We start from the raw sequence: 18478 nt of genomic DNA, 5'->3' as shown, positions 1-18478 counted from the left end.
CCTTGGAAACAATTTGATCCTTTTAAGACTTGCTCTTATGATTTGTTAGGTCTGGAGCAGTCCTCAGCCCAGAGCTAATTATTGCCCACTACTGAGGCAAGACCTTCCTAGTACTCTACCCAGTCCTCCATCAATGATCATTTTTGCCAGTTTGGCTGGACGGAACTGGCACTTTTTCTGGCCCAGTGAGCACTGGGCACTCTTCCCTCTAATTTTTTCTGATGGTTCATTCTCTGGCCTTGGGTAGTTTCCCCACACACGTATACTGATCAGTATTCTTGAATACTTGAGGGCGACCCTGTGACTGTCTCTGGGATTCTCCCTCTGTGCGGCTCTTCCCTCTGTCCTATGAGCTCTAGCTGCCTTGATCTCCCTGAACTTTCAGCTCTGTTTCCTCCGCTCAGGGGTCCACCTGGGCCCACCTCAGTTCCCCTTTCCTGTGCTGTGGACTGGAAACTCCGCCAAGGAAATTGTAGGGCTCACCAAGTTTGTTTCCTATCTCTTAGGGATCCATGACTTTTATTGCCTATGACCAGTGTCATGAACACAACTAATTTATATATTCTGTATTTTTTGTGTGTTTCAGACAGGAGAGTAAATCCAGTTCCTGTTATTTCATCTTTGCCCAAAGTACAAAATTGGCCAGATTTGGCATTTACTCTCAGGGCTATGTCGAGGATGGTTTTGAAGATGCCAAGAATAGAATTAGAGGGTCAATCTAGACAGTTACCAAAGCAGTATAGTGAAAAACATATGCAGGCCTTGAATTCATGTGACTTTAATGTATTGAAATGTATGAAGGTCTTGAAGGCAGTGGTGATAGAACAGAGAGATAGGGGTGGATCCAGGAAGTAAAATGGACATGACTGATGACTGACTGGACAGAAGGGTGATGGAAGGGTGAAACTTTAAGAGGACTCTAAGTGTTCTAGGAGGGGAGGCTGGATAGATGCCACCAAGTGATCTAGGGCACCTGCGAGAAAAGGATGAGAGAAAGAAGTTTATGGGAAATCGAGGTGGAGATGTTCAGGGCCAAAAATGATCTATCCAAGGGTGAAAATACTGAGATTTTGTCCTAGAAGTTCCCCTAGAGACTGAATTTTGCTGATCACATCCCTGGTGTGGTGTTTAGCATGTTTCTCTGTTTTCTGTATTTCCTACAAATTGGATCTAGAGGGTTGATGAGGTTGTTTCAGTGTTTTTTGGTCAAGGCTAATCCATGGATGGTGTTGTCCATTGCTTTTAAAATAAATGCAAACTGTACCATGGTCTAGTGTCTACCAGGTGCTGCAGGATTCATCTGCAGCCTCATCTTATACCACTCTTCCTCTCTTACTCACTCTGTTCTCTTACTCCACTCTGTCTCCTACTGGGGAGACAGTTTCTCAGTAGCTCTAGGGAACCGCTCTGAAGAGGTAGGGGGAAACCAGCTTATGTATGACTTTTGGCTAGAAAATACATTCAGTCAAGAATACATCTCAGTAGGGCTTCCCTGGTGGCGCAGTGGTTGAGAGTCCGCCTGCCGATGCAGGGGACACGGGTTCGTGCCCCGGTTTGGGAGGATCCCACATGTCACGGAGCGGCTGGGCCCGTGAGCCACGGCCGCTGAACCTGCGCGTCCGGAGCCTGTGCTCTGCAACGGGAGAGGCCACAACAGTGAGAGGCCCGTGTACCGCAAAAAGAAAAAAAAAAAAGAATACATCTCAGTAAAAGGTTGCTGTTAGTCACAAAGAACAGATACCTCAAGTTAATGATTTTAGTGCTCATCTGTGTACGGGAAGCTGCAAGGATTTGGATTCATTAAAATTCTTCCTGAAATACCTCTGACTATCTATGGGGACTGTTTTTCTAGATCACAGAGTGCCGCATCCTGCTTTTCATCCTGAATTCCTCTCAGGGTGCACTGTCGGTCAGGGACTGCAGTGGCTACGATGCTCTTGGCTTTCCTTTATTTTTCACCTCCATTTTACAAATGAGGAAACTGAAATTTAGTGAGTCAAGGTGTTCTGTAAGTATTTGTTCAGTAAATAAATCTGTGAATTTGTCCAAAGCCACACAACCATTAAATAAAGGAGCTAAAGCTTTTTGCTTTTGTTTCCTTCTGTTTTTCTCTTTCCTTTTTTCTTCCTTGGTGGGAAGAACGGGGGCAGCAGGCAGAGCTGCTGCAGAAGGAGGAGAGGCAGGGAAGGTGAGGACGGCTGGCTGAGAATTACTGGATACGAGCCTAATGTCTCCATCAGCTGTAGTACCTAATCTTCATTCTGTTTTCACTTAATAAAGAAGTGCTAATTCTTTAGTAAAGGCTGACTTTTACCAAACCATGGATGAACTACAACTATAGCCTGGATGTAAAAGCAAAACCAAGGTCTTCTTTTTAAAATAAATTTTATTTTAGCAACATTAATTTTTTCTAGATAAGGAAAGTAGTACATATTTCTTGCAGACCTTTTCAAAAATATAGAAAAAATCAAAACTGCCTATACATGTCCATCCTCACAGAGAAGCAATTAACATTTTGGAAAGCTCCTATTTAACCACTCTGCCACCTTATTTTCAATAGCAGGTGCTTTTGCTTTTGTTTGGTAAGTCAAAGGTCAAGGCAGAATTATCTTGCCGCTGCGGCTGGTGATTCAACAGGAAGGGAGACAAATCTTTGCTCACATCTAGAGAGCCACCGGCATCCGGAGAGCCAGACAGGTGTGAGCTGCATTAAAGAGCTTCTAAATGTCATCTGAACAAAGGTCCCGACAGTGGATGAATAAGAATCACACACTTGGTCCTGGGTTTTTTGTTCTCCTGGCCTATTATAGATGTGTTTTTCCATAACTGAATAATGTGAAGACCTTTCCAGCAGTAAACAGTGTTCTCCAATTGAAGCAGTTCTTCTCAGAAATTTATAGGGAACACACTGAGTCCTGTTCACTTTCTTTCATTAGGCAAACAATTTACATTATATTATGAAAATGAAGTCTGCAAACAAGATTACTTTATTAAATCACCACCTCCTCAGCTTTTCTTCTCTGCAGTAAGTATTCACAAAGATTTAACAGGCCTCCCACCAGCCTCATGAGCATTTTTAAAATCCTTTCTCTTCCTTTGAGATTTAACTGAGATGCAAAATGTTTTCATTTTTCAGACCTCTTGGAAAAAGCGGCTTTTCATCCTGTCAAAGAGTGGGGAAAAGGGCTTTAGTCTTTCCTATTACAAAGACCATCATCACCGAGGTTCTATTGAACTTGATCAGTGCGTATCCAATCAAGAAAATGTTTATAATAACAAATACTAAGGTGTTGCCTGCAAAATAGAAAAAAGATTAGAAAACGTTAATTTGTGGAACTAAGAGTCCAACTGAAATAGGAATTCGGAATTAAGTTTTAGGCTGAACAAAGTATTTTCAATCAGTGATAAACCAGATCTAAACTTATTTTCTAAAACTATTGGACAATTTTCAAAGTATTGATCAAACAGATCTAAAGTTTTATTCAATTTGAAACTTAATAAAAAACATTAGTCAATTTCTTCCTAATTTTGTATTTGCATCCGTTTAATACTTTATATCTATATCTAACAGAAGTTCCAGTATAGAAGTCGGCATCAGTAACCATGAAAAAATGCAATCCGTACAGAAGATGTTTAACTGCCATCATGACGAAGTGATGTCGATCAGGGCCACTAACAGGGAATACTTCCTCATTGGCTATGACAGGTAAGTAGTAAGATAACACGGGGTGTCTCCTGTATGCAAAATAAAAAACAAACAAATAAACAAAAACATTTTAAACCAGTACACCATAAACATGCCTTGACTAGAAACCCATGGCCACAACCTTAAACACCACCTTGGCAGTCTTTATTATGTGTTAAAATACCTTGACAAATCACAGTATTCATTTCCTAGGGCTGTCATAGCAATGTACCACAAACTGGGTGGCTTAGAACAACAGAAATTTGCTGTCTCACTGTCCTGGAGACTAGGAGTCTGAAATCAAGGTGTCGTAGGCCATGGTTCCTCTGAAGGTTCTAGAGAAGATCTGCTCCAGGCCTCTCTCCCAACTTCTGGTAGTTCCTTGGCTTGTGGCAGCAAACCTCCAGCCTTTACATGGCAGTCTCCCTATGTGCACGTCTCTACGTCCAAATTTCTCCTTTTTATAAAGACACTAGTCATATTGGATTGGGACGCCCTTCTCCAGTCTGACCTCATCTAAACTAATTACGTCTGCAACAACCTGACCTGACTTCCAAATAAGGTCACATTCTGAGGTACTGAGGATTGGGCTTTCAACACGTGAATTGAGGCGGGGGACACAATTCAACCCATAACTGTCACCATCACCGCAGATACATTTTAGGTAGAAGAAACCAATACGCTAGCATCTACCCAAGGTACATATATTAGGGAGTGGCTATGCTCGTCCCCGAAGGAGTCTTCAGTTTTTAAGAGGGGCTCCTGGTGCTAGCGAAGATGGCAAATGGATTCTTTGCGGGCGATTATCTGCTTGACAGAGAGGCTAAAGTTGGAGGAGGCAGCTGTACAGAGGAGGTGGCAAATGCTCAAGCCCAAGTATCCGTATGAAGAGATTTGATCTGCTGCAGATCAATCCCCAGGCGAAAACCTTTCCTTACAATTGTCTTGGGAGTCAATAGAAAGAAGATGTGATTTATATGCATTTGTTCAAATACACCCTTAAATACATGCACTCCCTAAAGGGAGGCGCACCTAAATAGCTACACCAAATGGCGCTGACAGGTTAAGGGGCCACTTAAGAACACAAAAGAAATCCGTTTCAAAGTCAAAAGCTCCAAACTCTGTGATTATACTGTTACTTTCCACTTTTCTTCCCATTTCTCTGAGCTTTGCTCACAAGGGTGGCATGAGGGTTAATTCTGGTGTGTTAGCATGGAGGTGGTAAGGATCCAAGGAGGGGGGCCATTTAAGCCACTCAAGAAAAAGATCCTGGGGCTTCCCTGGTGGCGCGGTGGTTGGGAGTCCGCCTGCCGATGCAGGGAACACGGGTTCGTGCCCCGGTCCGGGAAGATCCCACATGCCGCGGAGCGGCTGGGCCCGTGAGCCGTGGCCGCTGAGCCTGCGCGTCCGGAGCCTGTGCTCCGCAACGGGAGAGGCCACAACAGTGAGAGGTCCGCGTACAGCAAAAAAAAAAAAAGAAAGAAAAAGATCCTTATTTCCCTGGTACCTACCCCATTGCCTGTCCAATCTTAATAAAAGAATCCTCCTCCGGTTCAAAATGAGCGCAGGCGCCGTTGTTGCCACATGCCGGCTGAAAGTTTATTCCTATCAACAGGGAGAAGATTAAAGACTGGGTCTCTTTCTTGTCATCCCTCTGCCGGAATAGAAAAGCAGCACGCCAGAATACAGGGGTAACTATTTCACTAATAAAATAGCGGGACACCTGAACAAAGCCCTCTTTCACAAGGAAACAATGTGAGCTATTTTTTCCCCCTCCTTAGCAACTGGCATTAATACAAGGAATAAATAAGTGAGAAAATGTACATCCTTGTTATTTTTATGACTAACAATAGAAAAAAATTCTTTTGTGTTTTGCAAGAGAGCTAAAATACAGACACTTCAAATTTTCATTATTGGAGTAGGAGGAGTGAAAGCTAACTGTGGCCTTTTTTAATAGTAGCTGAAACTACAGTATTTTCCATCGTTGTTATTCAAGGTACATAACAGCTACCTTTGGAATGACTAAGTCCAGGGTGGTTTCTAAAAAACATGCTTTTTACCTATCTTATATTTTCAATATAAGGTTTCTTTGATGTAAGTGCCAGAAATTTTAAGTTGTTTATTTACTTCATAAGAACCTTTGCTAATTTACCTAAGTCCTTTCTTAGGACAGACCTTTATAAATGAAACTTTGGCCTCTAGGTATCGTTTTGACATGGTTTCTAGATTGTTCCATGCTTACAACAAAAGCAGAGGCCAAGGAGAAGGGAAAGCAAAGTGTGTCTACAAGTGCTCAAATGATTTGAGTGAAGGGGTGGGGTACAGAGGGACACAGCGTTGAAAAGACAGGTTGAGGGAAACTTAGAGCATCTCTGAAGGCCAGGCTGGGAGTCCTCAAGGGTTTTGGAACAGGAGAGACACAAGACCAGCTCTTGTCTAAACGGGAGAATGCTGGCCAGCAGTATAAATGTTAGTGGTCAAAGATTGGAAGCAGAGAGCCCCATGACCAGGCTGTTGCTTCATTCTAGACAAGAGATCAATCATGCCCTGATTCCAATATTCCTTTTTGATAAGCAGGAGAAACTCTCATTTGGTGATACAAGGCCCTCTTCAGACCCTCTCCTTGGTCTTTCCTACACACCGGAGGCTGTCAGCACGACCATAGCAAGAAAAAGTCTTCCAGACATGGTAATCGGACTTACCTCTCTTAGGACGCCCTGCCTGAGAGCCAGCTGATGCTTCAAAAGTCAATGTATTTGACATCTTCCTCAAAGCCTAATCCACCAAAGAATGATTCTTAGTCCTATGATCTATCCTATATTTAGTCTGTTTCCCCTCCCACCATGAGCCTTACTGCTTGCCCTGCCTACATCTAAATGTATTCATTCATTTTGGATGCTCTTCGATATGCATCCGGGTACATCGGGTATGTTGGGTGGAGATCCCCCCAGCTAAACAAAAGCCTGGATGGTAGCCTTTTCCTTCCCTTCACCAACAGGGCAAAGATTACTTCTGTAAAAAAAATTCCCCGAACACCACTTGACCATTTGTACTCCTGAGGCAAAATCAGAGTTCTTATTATTTCCTCTATTTACCCAAATCAGTCTTGCTTCTCCGTGTGTGTGTGTGTGACTTCATTTCTAATGAAGTCCATTGGAGGAAAAAACAAATAATACATTTGCCCCTTGAAAATGATTTGTAATTGTGCTTTCAGCTCTCTTGGATTTGCAATCTTCCCAATTCTGGATATTATTAATGAACAGGCCGAGTGGTGTTTTTTCTTCTGCCATGGATGCTATTTTGTCCCTTAGAGATGTAACCACTGACTTTGCCTTTTCCCTGGGTACCAGGCACATCTTAATAGGGCATAGCCTACTGTTTTATCTAGCTGGAAGCTCTCCAACTATTTTAAAAGCTTTCTGTAGCATATCAAATGCACCAGGCCAAACACTTCATTTGGTATTTGTAGGAAAGGTGGTAGGAAATGGGGTTGAGAAAGATAACTCTTTTCAGTAAATGCCTCTAGCTTTTCACTCCTGTACCCCTTCTCCCTAGAGATAATATTATTGGTCATTTCGCCTTTTCATACTATGTATTCCAATCCAGTGATTTTCCAATCAGCTTCAGTTAAGAGAACCACCTACCTTGTTGGGAGTTGTTGTTGCTGTTTCTAAAATAAAATGGGAACCCTTCCTCATCCCAGACTCAGCATGACCTGGCTTCGTGAACTTGGAGCTAGAAAAACGGACACAACTTAAATACATCTTTTTTTTTTTTTAATCACTTTCTTTCAAGGACTTGCTAGAGAACATTCAGGGTTTTTTCAACCCCCCCTCCCCCCTTGCTCTAAGGCATTGTACTTGGAAGAATTGAATTGTACTTATAACAATTTTCCTGCCAGGCAAAGCAGCTACTTTGTACTGTCCTGTATCTATTAGAGAGGGAAGCAGTAATTGGTTGAACCTAGATCACCTTGAAGCCTACAATTCATACTATCACATGATCGATGCTACAAAATTGCATTGCTATGGAAACAGTAGAATTATATAAGCAGAACACAAAAGAGGAACACTGAGCGGAAAGGGAAAAGATGCAGTGCCTTGACCCTGGGCTAATTAGCTTCTCAGATGGCACTGAATGAAAACTAGAAAAAGATGAGGGTGGAGGATTCAGTGGCGGAGCTTAGTGACTTAGAACACCACCCACCGGAGAGAATTACTTGTTCTGAGTTACAGGACCCAATAATAGAGAAAAACCTGAAAGATGGGCTTATATTTTTATATCAGTGGTGACCCAGACTCAAGAAGCAAGTTCAAGTTGTGTGGGCTTCTAGATGTAACCTTGGAAGATCCTCGGATGTTCTCAACCCAATTAATCTATTATGCCTTTTCCAGAAAACATGTGGTTTAATTCTGTCTCTTGCAAAGACAAAGAAAAAGCATTAACTCTGTCTTCATCTCTTTATTCAGCATTTAATGGAAAAAAGGTCTTCAGGACTCAGAGAAGCTCATCCACCGCATGCCTTCTTGCCAGAGACCGCTCAAGATACAGAAGAAGAGAGTCATTATATTTATCCTCGAAGTATTCGTAGAGAGGTAACCCCTTCTGTTTACTAATCATTTACTCCTTCTACAAATATTTACTGAGCCCCTGCCAGGCATTGTTTCTGAGGCATTAGGCTGGTTTCAGAATCAGACACAGGTGATGTGCTCACAGTGTTGACACTTTAATAGGAACCAACCATGATACGAGACAGAAAGGGCTCCATGCTGAAGAGAGATGCTCGTTAAATGCTCAGAAGGCATGAGGGGTGGTAGGCGGGGAAGCTGACTTCCAGACAGAGGCCAGGGGAAGTTCCATGGAATGACATTTGACCTTACATGATAGGCAAAATTTGGACTTGAGGGATTGATCTGGGGAGACTTTCTGCATTCTAGGAAGAGATAATAATAACATGAGCAGAAACAACAATACCCTTGGGTGATAAATTGTGTGGCACATACCAACCAGTCTATCGATCATTTGGAATTCCCTACTGAGTGCCTTCTGTGTGCGAATCCTGTACTGTGCTAGGCATGGTGGCTACCAGAAAGGACCTGATATCACGCCTGCCCTCAGCGCTCACAGTCTTACCAGTTACCACCTGACGATGCTCCACCAGGGCATGGTCAAAGAGCTCTGGAAGCAAACAAGGTCCTACTGTATAGCGCAGGGAACCATATTCAATATCCTGTGATATACCAAAATGGAAGAGAATATGAAAAAGAATGTGTGTGTGTGTATATATATATATACACACACACACACACACACACACACACACACATATACATATATATATTGGGTTGGCCAAAAAGTTCATTTGGGTTTTTCCATAACAGCTTATGGAAAACCCAAATGAAATTTTTGGCCAACCCAATATATATATATACATATATATATATATGTGTATATATATATATATACACATATATATATGTGTATATATATATAGCTGAATCACTTTGCTGTACAGTAGAAACTAACACAACATTGTAAATCAACTGCACTTCAATAAAATAATACTTTTTTTAAAAAATAAAAGAGCTCTGGAAGCAATAGAAATAAAGACAGATTTTCTGTCTCCACTGGAGTCAGGGAGGGCTTCAAGACACAAAATGGCATTTGACAACATATATGATGAATAGTTCAGTTGAGCTCTAACCCAGCGTGAGTGGCATATTAGGGGAAAAAACCCACAGCAACCAGAAAATAGAGCCAGACCATAATGGGTCTTGAATGCCAAGTTGACTTCATGCTGCAGGCAGGACAAGGGGCAGTGGTGGCTTCTCAGTTAGGAAGGGGCAAAACCGAATTCTCTTCTAGTACTATTAACCCAGCAGCTATATTCAAGGTGGACAGCAGAGAGAAGAGAATGGAAATGGGAAGTAGGAAGGCAAAATTGGGGGAAGGGAGGCAGCATTTCCCAAACTGGGTTTTTCTATAAGATGGTGACGTGTTCATACCTAAGAAGCAGTCTGAGGTGAAATAAGTTCTGGAAACACCAAATCAAAGTAAGTTACACAAGCTTCTTCACTGAAGAAGTCTCAGCGCCTTTTTAGTATGCAGTGGTGCATTATAAATAGCCCAGCAGGATACAACGCACAGCATTCCCCAAGCTCGTTTGACCACAGGACCCCGCTTTTCATGCCAGTGCTCTCTGGGACATGGTGACGGCGACTAGTCTTTCGTGACAGTCCAACCAACCAGCCAGGTGGTACTGAGCGCTAGCTGTATGCCCGGCGTTTGCTAGGTACTTTACGAGATGCAAAGTCTAGTAAGGCAGATAAAACTAAGCTGGAAGACCACCACAAAAATTAAGTATAACACCGTGTCGTAGAAGTTCAGAGAAGGGAGAGGTTGGCAGTGGCTGAGGTGATCAGAGGGGGCTATGGGACCTCAAGCCAGGCCTGAATACAGCTTCATTAGACAAAAGAGAAAAGGGGAAGAAAACTGCATGAAATGGGCACTAGAAGAACACCGTTTGTGGGGGCGTGGTGGGAGGGCTGGCTTGACTGGAAAGAAGTGTTCCAGTGATGGTTCATGGTTAATTTGTTGGGTAGGCAATCGGAAGCCCCTAGGGTTTTTGAGAAACCATTGCCCCAAATGACTTAGTTCCAACAGGCTAGTGGAGAATCCCCAGAGGACAGTATTTTCTAGAATCCTTACAGCCCCTTGAAGTAACCTGACTGCCTGTGAGCAGAGTAGCCCGAGGCCAGCTCTGCACTGTGTCGGAGCCTTTGACCCACTCGGGTGTCGTGATTCTATAATAGTATCGGTTGGGCAAAAGAGTTCATGTCATTAAGTGCCTAGTGATGACACAGAAAAATGGACAGCAATTTACTCCAATAGGACACTTGTATCAGGAACGTGGGGAATCCTAGAGAAGAAAGCAGATTTGGAGTCTGCCAGAAGCTTTACTGGTTCATTCCCCCAGAATGAGCACCACTGTTCATCCAATGGTAGGCATACCGTTTCAGGGACCAGAGCCATCAGGTAGTGGGTGACAAGGTACCTGGCTTATTGATAGACTCACATCCTTACGTCTCTGCCTCTTGTCTATAGTTGGAAAATGATATTGCTGCCAATGATTCTGGTGAACCCGTTGAACCCATTGGACCTGGTAGTCCAGACCAGGTCTCCGAGGCAGTTGAGTGTCATTACATGTCCATGAAATCCTGGTAAGTAAAACTGCCATACCTTAAAATTTGATCTTAGCTAATGTACTGTTCTAGAACAATTGCTACCAGATCACTTAAATAGTTGATATAATAATACAAAAGCATTACCATAGACCAACACGCCATTCAGTCATCTCAAAACGAGTAAACGTGAGAATGGTTTCTCTACCCATAGAAAACCATTAGTGACATCCTGGGGACATTTTCTGTCTCCCAGGGCAGTTCTTTTCTATTTTGCATTTACGTCTCTCACACGCTCCCTTTGTCTCTCCAAACCCTCCCAATGTAAAGGGCTATTTTGGTCCCATGTCCATTTTTAGAAGGAAAGTTTATTGGATCTGGTTCTAACTGTAGCTGGGATTCTGATGGTTGGACATACTTCAAAACCTTGTTAGTTTTCACATGGCTGTTAGCTACTTAAATCTGATTCACACACCACGGAAAGCTGTAAATAGATAACGCTGAAAAAGGGTTTGTGTTAACTTCTTGTACTCTAGTGTTTCCAAAGAGTCGTCCCATAAGTCTGCTGATGGCAAAGAGGAATCCCAGACCCTGGCAGATATCCTGAACGGGGAGCTTCACCCACAAGAACAAGGCTCAGGAACGGGCTCTTGTCTTTCACCTGCCAATACGGAAGCACAGATCACGAATGACAAAAAGGGGGCGGCCTCACTAAGTGTTGTGCAATTGTCTATACTAATCAAGTAAAGTTCTCATTTCTCAAATTTTATGAGCCCGTAGAGCAAGGCAGGCTTCCATTTGTACTCAGAATTCACATTTTAATCTCCAACTGAGCCAAGAATCTGTCCAGCTTGCCCTTCTCACTGATACAGTAACCAAGGACAGTGAATACCAGAGTTGGAAGTGCAGTGAGCAGTCCCCAGGGCTGTGAGTGGCATTTTCAAATACTTGAAAAAATTCTGTCCTTTCAGGTTCTGGAACCTTGGATCACCCTGACCTGGGTTGTATATCACCCAGATTTTACTATTAAAATGACAGGCATGCAAGTCACATGAGGTTTGGTTGTAGACTAGGCTGGAGAACTTTCAGGTTTTAAATGATGCCAAGAACATTTGGTGAGATCGTTCTCAACTTTAACTCTTTTCAATGTCTCCTTCTGTGGAGAAGTGTGCAAACTGACATGATATATAATGAACTTCGTCCATTTTTTACTCCTTTTCCATTGTCTACCATCGCTACCACATCCCAAGGGGGTGGAGGAGGGCATTAACGAGTAACTTAAATTCTTATTCTTCTCCAAATGTTTTGGACAATCTTTAATGGCATAATACCGTCTCAGATGTCGGAAGCCAAAGTCCATTCAGAAGGTACGGTTCAGAGCCAGAGAGAGTCGCCTGACTTTTACAAATGTCTTGTAGTAACACCCCCGATGAAATCCAAGTGGAGAAGCTGAACATGTTCCTTTCTCCTCCTGACATCATAAACCATCTTGCTCTCAGAGAAGCTGCAGGACGGATATGGTAGGTAGGAGATTTGAGGGTTACTGATTATAAATGGGGTTGGATGATATGAAGACAGTCATTATATCTTGAAGCACTGTATGTGGCAAAACTGCCTGGAGAACTCGGACTCTCGTGCTGCTGTTGTCACAAAACGTCTTTGATTGAGGCAGAAATAAGGATACTGTTGTATAGGAGGGACAGCTGGGAGATAGGTGGGTATAGGAGGACCCAAAAGTCCAGGAGGCACTAAATTTCTGATTTTTTGAAAGTGAGGAAAAGTGGGCAGGAATACATATCGTCCAAGGAAATCATTGCCAAACAACGAGCAGTGAGTATTTGATGAATGAGGTCAGTGAGGTCAACAAGAATCTAAGGTCTAAAAGAAAATGGCATACCAGGGTCGAAGACTTCTAGACATCAGGTAAAAACCTGCTGGTCAGGGACTCAGACACAGAAGATTGTGTGGCAGAGAATTTTCTTAGAATGATCACTGTTTGTTTGATTCTACATTCTTTTAAAGACCTTGTAATTCCTTTTGATGGAAGATTACATTTTTAGAATAGAAGAAAGCTTGTTCATGTAAACATCACACATCAGTTATAAGTTCTATAAGAGGGCAGGAACCACAACCTGCCATTTTTCCGAACTTCCCACAATCTAAGGCTCAAAACATATTTGACGGAAACTATGGACTCCTCTACACCTGAGCTTGCTCATCTAATAATTCATCTATTTTTGCATGACATATTCACTGTGTGCTCACTTTAAATACTGGGTTTTTCCGTATCGTCTTACGGAAAAACCAGAACGAACTTTTTGGCCAACCCAGTACGTAACATCTTCTGTTTATGGGGTTATAAAAAACCATTTTTTTAAAGGTGGTTCCATACTTCTGGGGTCTCAAAGCCGTTGAAAAAGACAGCTGCATAAACAAGTAAATATAAAATGCATTTGATCTGAGCATACAATAAGCGAGGGGCTCAGACAATGCAGTAGAAGTCCAGAGGCAGGAGAGATTAATTAAGGTAAAGGAAGGGTGGCGTAGGAGGGCTTTGGAGAGGCAGTGTCATTGGAGTTGGAGTTTGGAGGAAGACTCAGGCTCCCAGAGTAATGATAGAGGAAAGAATATTCCAAACAGAAAAAGAGAGTTCGACTACTTCAGATGTAGTTCAATATAGCTCAAGAAACTAGTAATAGTAGTGGTAGAATGGAGTGAGGAGCCCCATCTGTATCTCCATCTGTGCCCCGCACTCCCAGCAAGCACCGTCTCACTCTTGTGTTGGATGCTGTACCCTCATTGCAGTGTGGCTCAGTGGGATGGCCCCCCGCACCTGGGATGCTTATTTTTTCACGGAGATCACCTTTTGGCCGTGAATGACCTGAAGCCCCAGAGCCTGGAGGAGGTTTCCTTGTTTCTCAGCCGGTCCATCCAGGGGGAGGTGAGTCCTGCTGATTGGCCCTGGTCAGGGCAAGAAAGAACAAGATCAAGGTCTTGGATGGTGTCTGAACAGTGCTGTGCTCTGAAGACAAATGAGATTCTGCAATCTGCAGCCACCATATGTAAATAAGAGAATAAGAAGTGTAAATAACACTTCCTAAGATACTTCTAAATAACAAGAATGTTATTTTAGGACCCTTTTAAAATTCTTTTGTGTCAAGTAGTATTTGGAGGGAGCACTGGGCTAGGAGACTGAACGGCTGGGTTCAAGACCTCAGGCGCAGCATGACATGGCAAAAAAGAGCTTGCAGTGGAATCAGGCAGGCTCAGTGTTTACATCCAACCTCCTTTAACCAAATGGTGCCTCAATCTTCTCTTCTGTAAAATTAGGGATAATGATAATGCTAGTTATTGGAGAATTAAATGAGATAATATATAACATGCTTACAACAGTGACGGGCACATATTAGGTGCTCAGAATGCTTACTATTACTTCTTCTACTATCGGCTGGGGAATGCTGAACAGGTTTAGCTTTTTTTTTTTATTTTTTTATTTTTTTTTTGCGGTACGCGGGCCTCTCACTGTTGTGGCCTCTCCCGTTGCGGAGCACAGGCTCCGGACGCACAGGCTCAGCGGCCACGGCTCACGGGCCCAGCCGCTCCGCGGCATGTGGGATCTTCCCGGACCGGGGCACGAACCCGTGTGCCCTGCATTGGCAGGCGGACTCTCAACCACTGCGCCACCAAGGAAGCCCCCAGGTTTGGCCTTTTAAGCCTCCGTTTCCTCATCTTAGAAATGGACATACCTTCCTCGCAGACTTATTGTAAGAATTATACTGAACATGTGACTATGGACCGAGTACGCGTGTCGTTAAAAGGCTCGCCATGTTTCTGCCTATTAGTACAGTCTCCATACTGTTAACTCCTTTCCTGGTCTATTTTTATTTCTGACATGCCACTTGACCTTGGGAAAGTCACTTCCTTCTCTGACAAGTCAGTTTCAGTTTCTTCTCTATAAAGTGAGAGAGGGTTGGTTTTCAAACTGTACTTCTTGGACCCCTAAGACCAGGACAGGAGGAGAGGGGAGGGAGAGGACGGTGTTCTGGGCTTTGGCTAGTGACAGCAGTGTATGTTTATCATTATTTTTTCATGTTGGAACTTCCTGTTACCTCACCTCGAGGAAACAGTAACTTGGCTTAGAATTTCTGAAAACCACGGTACAGGAAGATCTCTCAAATTTCTTCCAGCTCTGAGAGTTTATGATTAAATATGTCTTATCTCTTCTGCATCACACAATAACTTTGTTGGTTAGACAAATTGTACTACCCCTACTATCTAGATGGGAAAACTTAGTAAGAATGAGGGAGTTGTCTACGATACATAAATAGTGAGTGTTAGAGCAAAAGGACTCATTCATTCCTTCACTCATTCACCATTTATTGAACATCTATTGTATGCTGTATTCTCTGCTAGGTCCTAGAGCCACAAAAATGGCCTCGGCCTGAGCTCAAGGGGCTTACAGATTAGTGGATAAAACAGGTATATTATGTGCTAGTTACAGGTGCAGTATGTGCCTTGAGATACGAACAGAGGACCATGGGATCACAGAGGAAGAATGAAGTTAATCTATTTGAGGGAGGCCAGAAAGGTGTCTCAGAGAAGGGGATGCTTGACTTGGGTTTTGAAGACTAGGGTAGGAGTTTGTGTGGTGGCAAAGGGAAGCTTTTAGGAGTCCAGCCCAACGCTCTAGTAACTGTAATATATTTCCTCTGCCAAAGACCCGTGCTGCGGCCAAGTGTTCAATATAATCTTCTGAAAGTTACCAAACAATACGCTTATCCAGAGACCTAGGCATCAGCTCTGAAGCCAAGAAAAGGGTTTTTCCCTGGGAGCAGATCCAGGAGGAACTCCACCTGGGTGTTGCTGACCGCAGTTTATCAAGACTGCCTTCTAGATTGTGGAGTCCCTTGCATAAGAGGGACTGACAGCATTTCTTTTGGGCTCATTCTGCCTGCCCCCCTTTCTCCTAGATGCTATTGAGAAATACATGTGTTCACCAATATGATTATTTGAAGATCAAAAAACTCCCCAACTTGCCCACCCCTACCATTCCTGATCTATTTCTTTATGTTAAAAACAAATATCCAGTCCTTTTTAAAATTCAAATAGCTGGTCCCTGAAAGGAAAAAGGATAGTGGAAGATGGGAAGATATGGAACGAAAGGAGGGGCAGTCAAAGGCCCCTAATGTTTTACAACAGCTGAACCAAGCAGATGTACTTTCCATCCTTGAGAATGAAGTTGACAGAAATGGGAATTTGGGGTGAGCGTGGGTAGGGACAGGAAGGGGAGAGAATGTGAGATTTTAAAAGGAGGGGGAGGAGATGTGCATGGGAAAGGGGAGGAGATGCTAGATTGCAGGAGAAACACATAGAACTTCAGTCTCCTCCCAATTTTGTCAGGGGCTGGTCCTGTCTGGTGGTCTTATTTGGATTCTCTTGTTTCAAGAGGCTTTTTATTTCTTGGTACAAATGGGCCCATCTGGACAGGACTGATGTACTCTGGAATCTGCCCTAAGGGCTCAGGCCAGTGGAGGCCAGAGAATAAAAATCCATCTTCCACATGAATATATCAATATAAGTCATCCTGGTTTTTTCCAGCCCAGATTTTCCTCAAAACCAGCTTCAAAGGGTGTGAATGAGGACAGACTGACACTGAGAACCAACAGTCCTAAAGATAGTCTTTAGTCATTTAATGTTCTTCTTTCTTGTGTTTTAGAAAGTAAAACTCACCATCGCTCGGATCCCAAATTCAGAGAAATTCCACGGAATAGCCTGTACATGCCACTTACCAGACCAAGGCATTAAACCTTCTAAACTGGATACGTCTGTACTGGAGAGGACACTGGAGAGGAGCCTAGCCATTAAAAAGGGTCAGCAGAAAGGATCTGGAGAGTAACGTGCTGGGGCCCACTGCCGACAAGCGAGGATGGGCCCCAGACTCTGTGCTGAGCTCTGCCCCTCACCGCTGTGTGATAGCAGGCAGTCAGCACAGCTCTCTGAATTTCTCCATCTGCATCTTAACAATGGGAATAACCATCCCATCTCTGGCTATTGCGTCAGGATGTTGAGAGGCCCAAGTGGGATGATAACTATGGAACACAGTGAAAATGTAAGGCCTTATTATCTCAGACTTTGTCCCAAACACCACAGACTGAGATTGGGTAAGTTTCTCATCTAAAGTGTGCTGTGTGTTCTGTGAGGTCATGGTCCACACAGTCTCTTCTTTGTTAGGGAATGGACAGTTGGAAACACTCATTTCGGGAAGCCAAGATTCCCGAGAGAGATGTGGTACCGTATCAGCCTTCCCAGACACCTCCTGCTGTTCATCACATGCAGAATGCTAAGACACAGTGACTTCTTGGATTCAACGATCATCTTATTTTCTTAAAGACCAAGGAACAATTTCAGAAGTCCAAGCAATTTTAAGGTTATATCCAGCAAAGTTTGCTTGCTCTACAAGTAATAAGGGAACTGCTTAGCACTTCTAAGTTTGAAAGTTCTTACTAATTGATGCATTAACTCATTGATCCTAAAAGGCCGAAAGGTCAAGTCTTCTTTCATAAATAAGAAAACAAATGCAGAGAACTAAAGGATGAATCAAATGGGGGAACGGTAGAGCAAAAGAGGCCTTCGGAAAATAGATCTTACTGTGTTGCCATTTCACACGGGAAGAAATCAAGGCCTCAGACATTTAATGATATATTTCTTCATGGCTCCTGGTTTCATAGCCATTTAGTGGCAGAACCAAGAATCTAAAACCAGCTCTGAGAAACAGCTGTCCTGATCTTCACTTTGTATTTGGATTTAGATTTGAAAAGACCTTCAGCACACAGATGAGACACTCAAATATAGTTCATTTTCTGTTATCTAGATTGTACACAAAAGTATTAAAAAAATTTTCATTTGCATGCCCTATTGGACCTACTGTTTCTTTTTCTTTCTTTTTTTTTTTTTTGGTAAAGCTAGATTGGAGTTAAGACTCTACTTTTTTCCAGTTTTATTGAGATATAATTGACATATAACACTGTATTAGTTTAAGGTATACTGTATAATGATTTTATATGTGTATATTGACCTAGTGTTTCTACTTCTAGAAACTTATCCTACAGAAACACTCACACAAATACACAAAGATATCTGTAAAAAAAAATTGTTCAGGGCTTCCCTGGTGGCGCAGTGATTGAGAGTCCGCCTGCCGATGCAGGGGACACGGGTTCGTGCCCCGGTCTGGGAAGATCCCACATGCCGCGGAGGGGCTGGGCCCGTGAGCCATGGCCACTGAGCCTGCGCGTCCGGAGCCTGTGCTCCGCAATGGGAGAGGCCACAACAGTTAGAGGCCCGCGTACCACAAAAAAAAAAAAAAAAAAAAAAAAAGTTGTTCACAGTAGCGTTGCTTGTAACAACAACAACAAAAATCCTTTGGGAATTGCTTAATTATGATGACTTCATATAATTGAACATTCTGCAGCTGTTCAAAGTTTTACACGAATGATTAGGAAAGATGTTCACAATATCTTAAGAATGAAAGAAGCATGTTGCAGTACAGTAGGTATAACATCATCCCACATTTACAAAAATAAATGACTGGTGTTGGTGCATATAAAATTTTCCC

General features: G+C 42.9%; 1 protein-coding gene and 1 long non-coding RNA gene across 2 annotated transcripts in view; one reads left to right on the top strand and one right to left on the bottom strand.

Moving 5' to 3' along the window:
• PLEKHS1 (pleckstrin homology domain containing S1) overlaps positions 1-18023 on the top strand; it is a 37180-nt gene extending 19157 nt beyond the window's left edge. The window contains exons 5-15 of the mRNA XM_073793965.1: positions 2937-3025; positions 3137-3243; positions 3572-3706; positions 5301-5376; positions 6263-6373; positions 8155-8280; positions 10790-10905; positions 11403-11609; positions 12285-12386; positions 13672-13807; positions 16583-18023. Coding sequence (XP_073650066.1) covers positions 2937-3025; positions 3137-3243; positions 3572-3706; positions 5301-5376; positions 6263-6373; positions 8155-8280; positions 10790-10905; positions 11403-11609; positions 12285-12386; positions 13672-13807; positions 16583-16762 — 1385 coding nt within the window. The 3' untranslated portion in view covers positions 16763-18023. The remainder of the gene's footprint in view (positions 1-2936; positions 3026-3136; positions 3244-3571; positions 3707-5300; positions 5377-6262; positions 6374-8154; positions 8281-10789; positions 10906-11402; positions 11610-12284; positions 12387-13671; positions 13808-16582) is intronic.
• On the bottom strand, positions 2375-7685 carry LOC141276787 (uncharacterized). The gene is made up of 5 exons (XR_012326890.1): positions 7658-7685; positions 7330-7420; positions 5197-5290; positions 3625-3735; positions 2375-3163 (listed from the first exon to the last, which is right to left on the bottom strand). It is a non-coding gene; the product is annotated as an uncharacterized lncRNA (long non-coding RNA).
• Positions 18024-18478: the final 455 nt, after the last annotated feature.

This window comes from Tursiops truncatus, chromosome 16, assembly GCF_011762595.2.
Source record: "Tursiops truncatus isolate mTurTru1 chromosome 16, mTurTru1.mat.Y, whole genome shotgun sequence".
Classification (NCBI taxonomy): domain Eukaryota; kingdom Metazoa; phylum Chordata; class Mammalia; order Artiodactyla; family Delphinidae; genus Tursiops; species Tursiops truncatus.
Note: the sequence above shows the minus strand (reverse complement) of the source record. Positions and strands in the feature narration are given on the sequence as shown.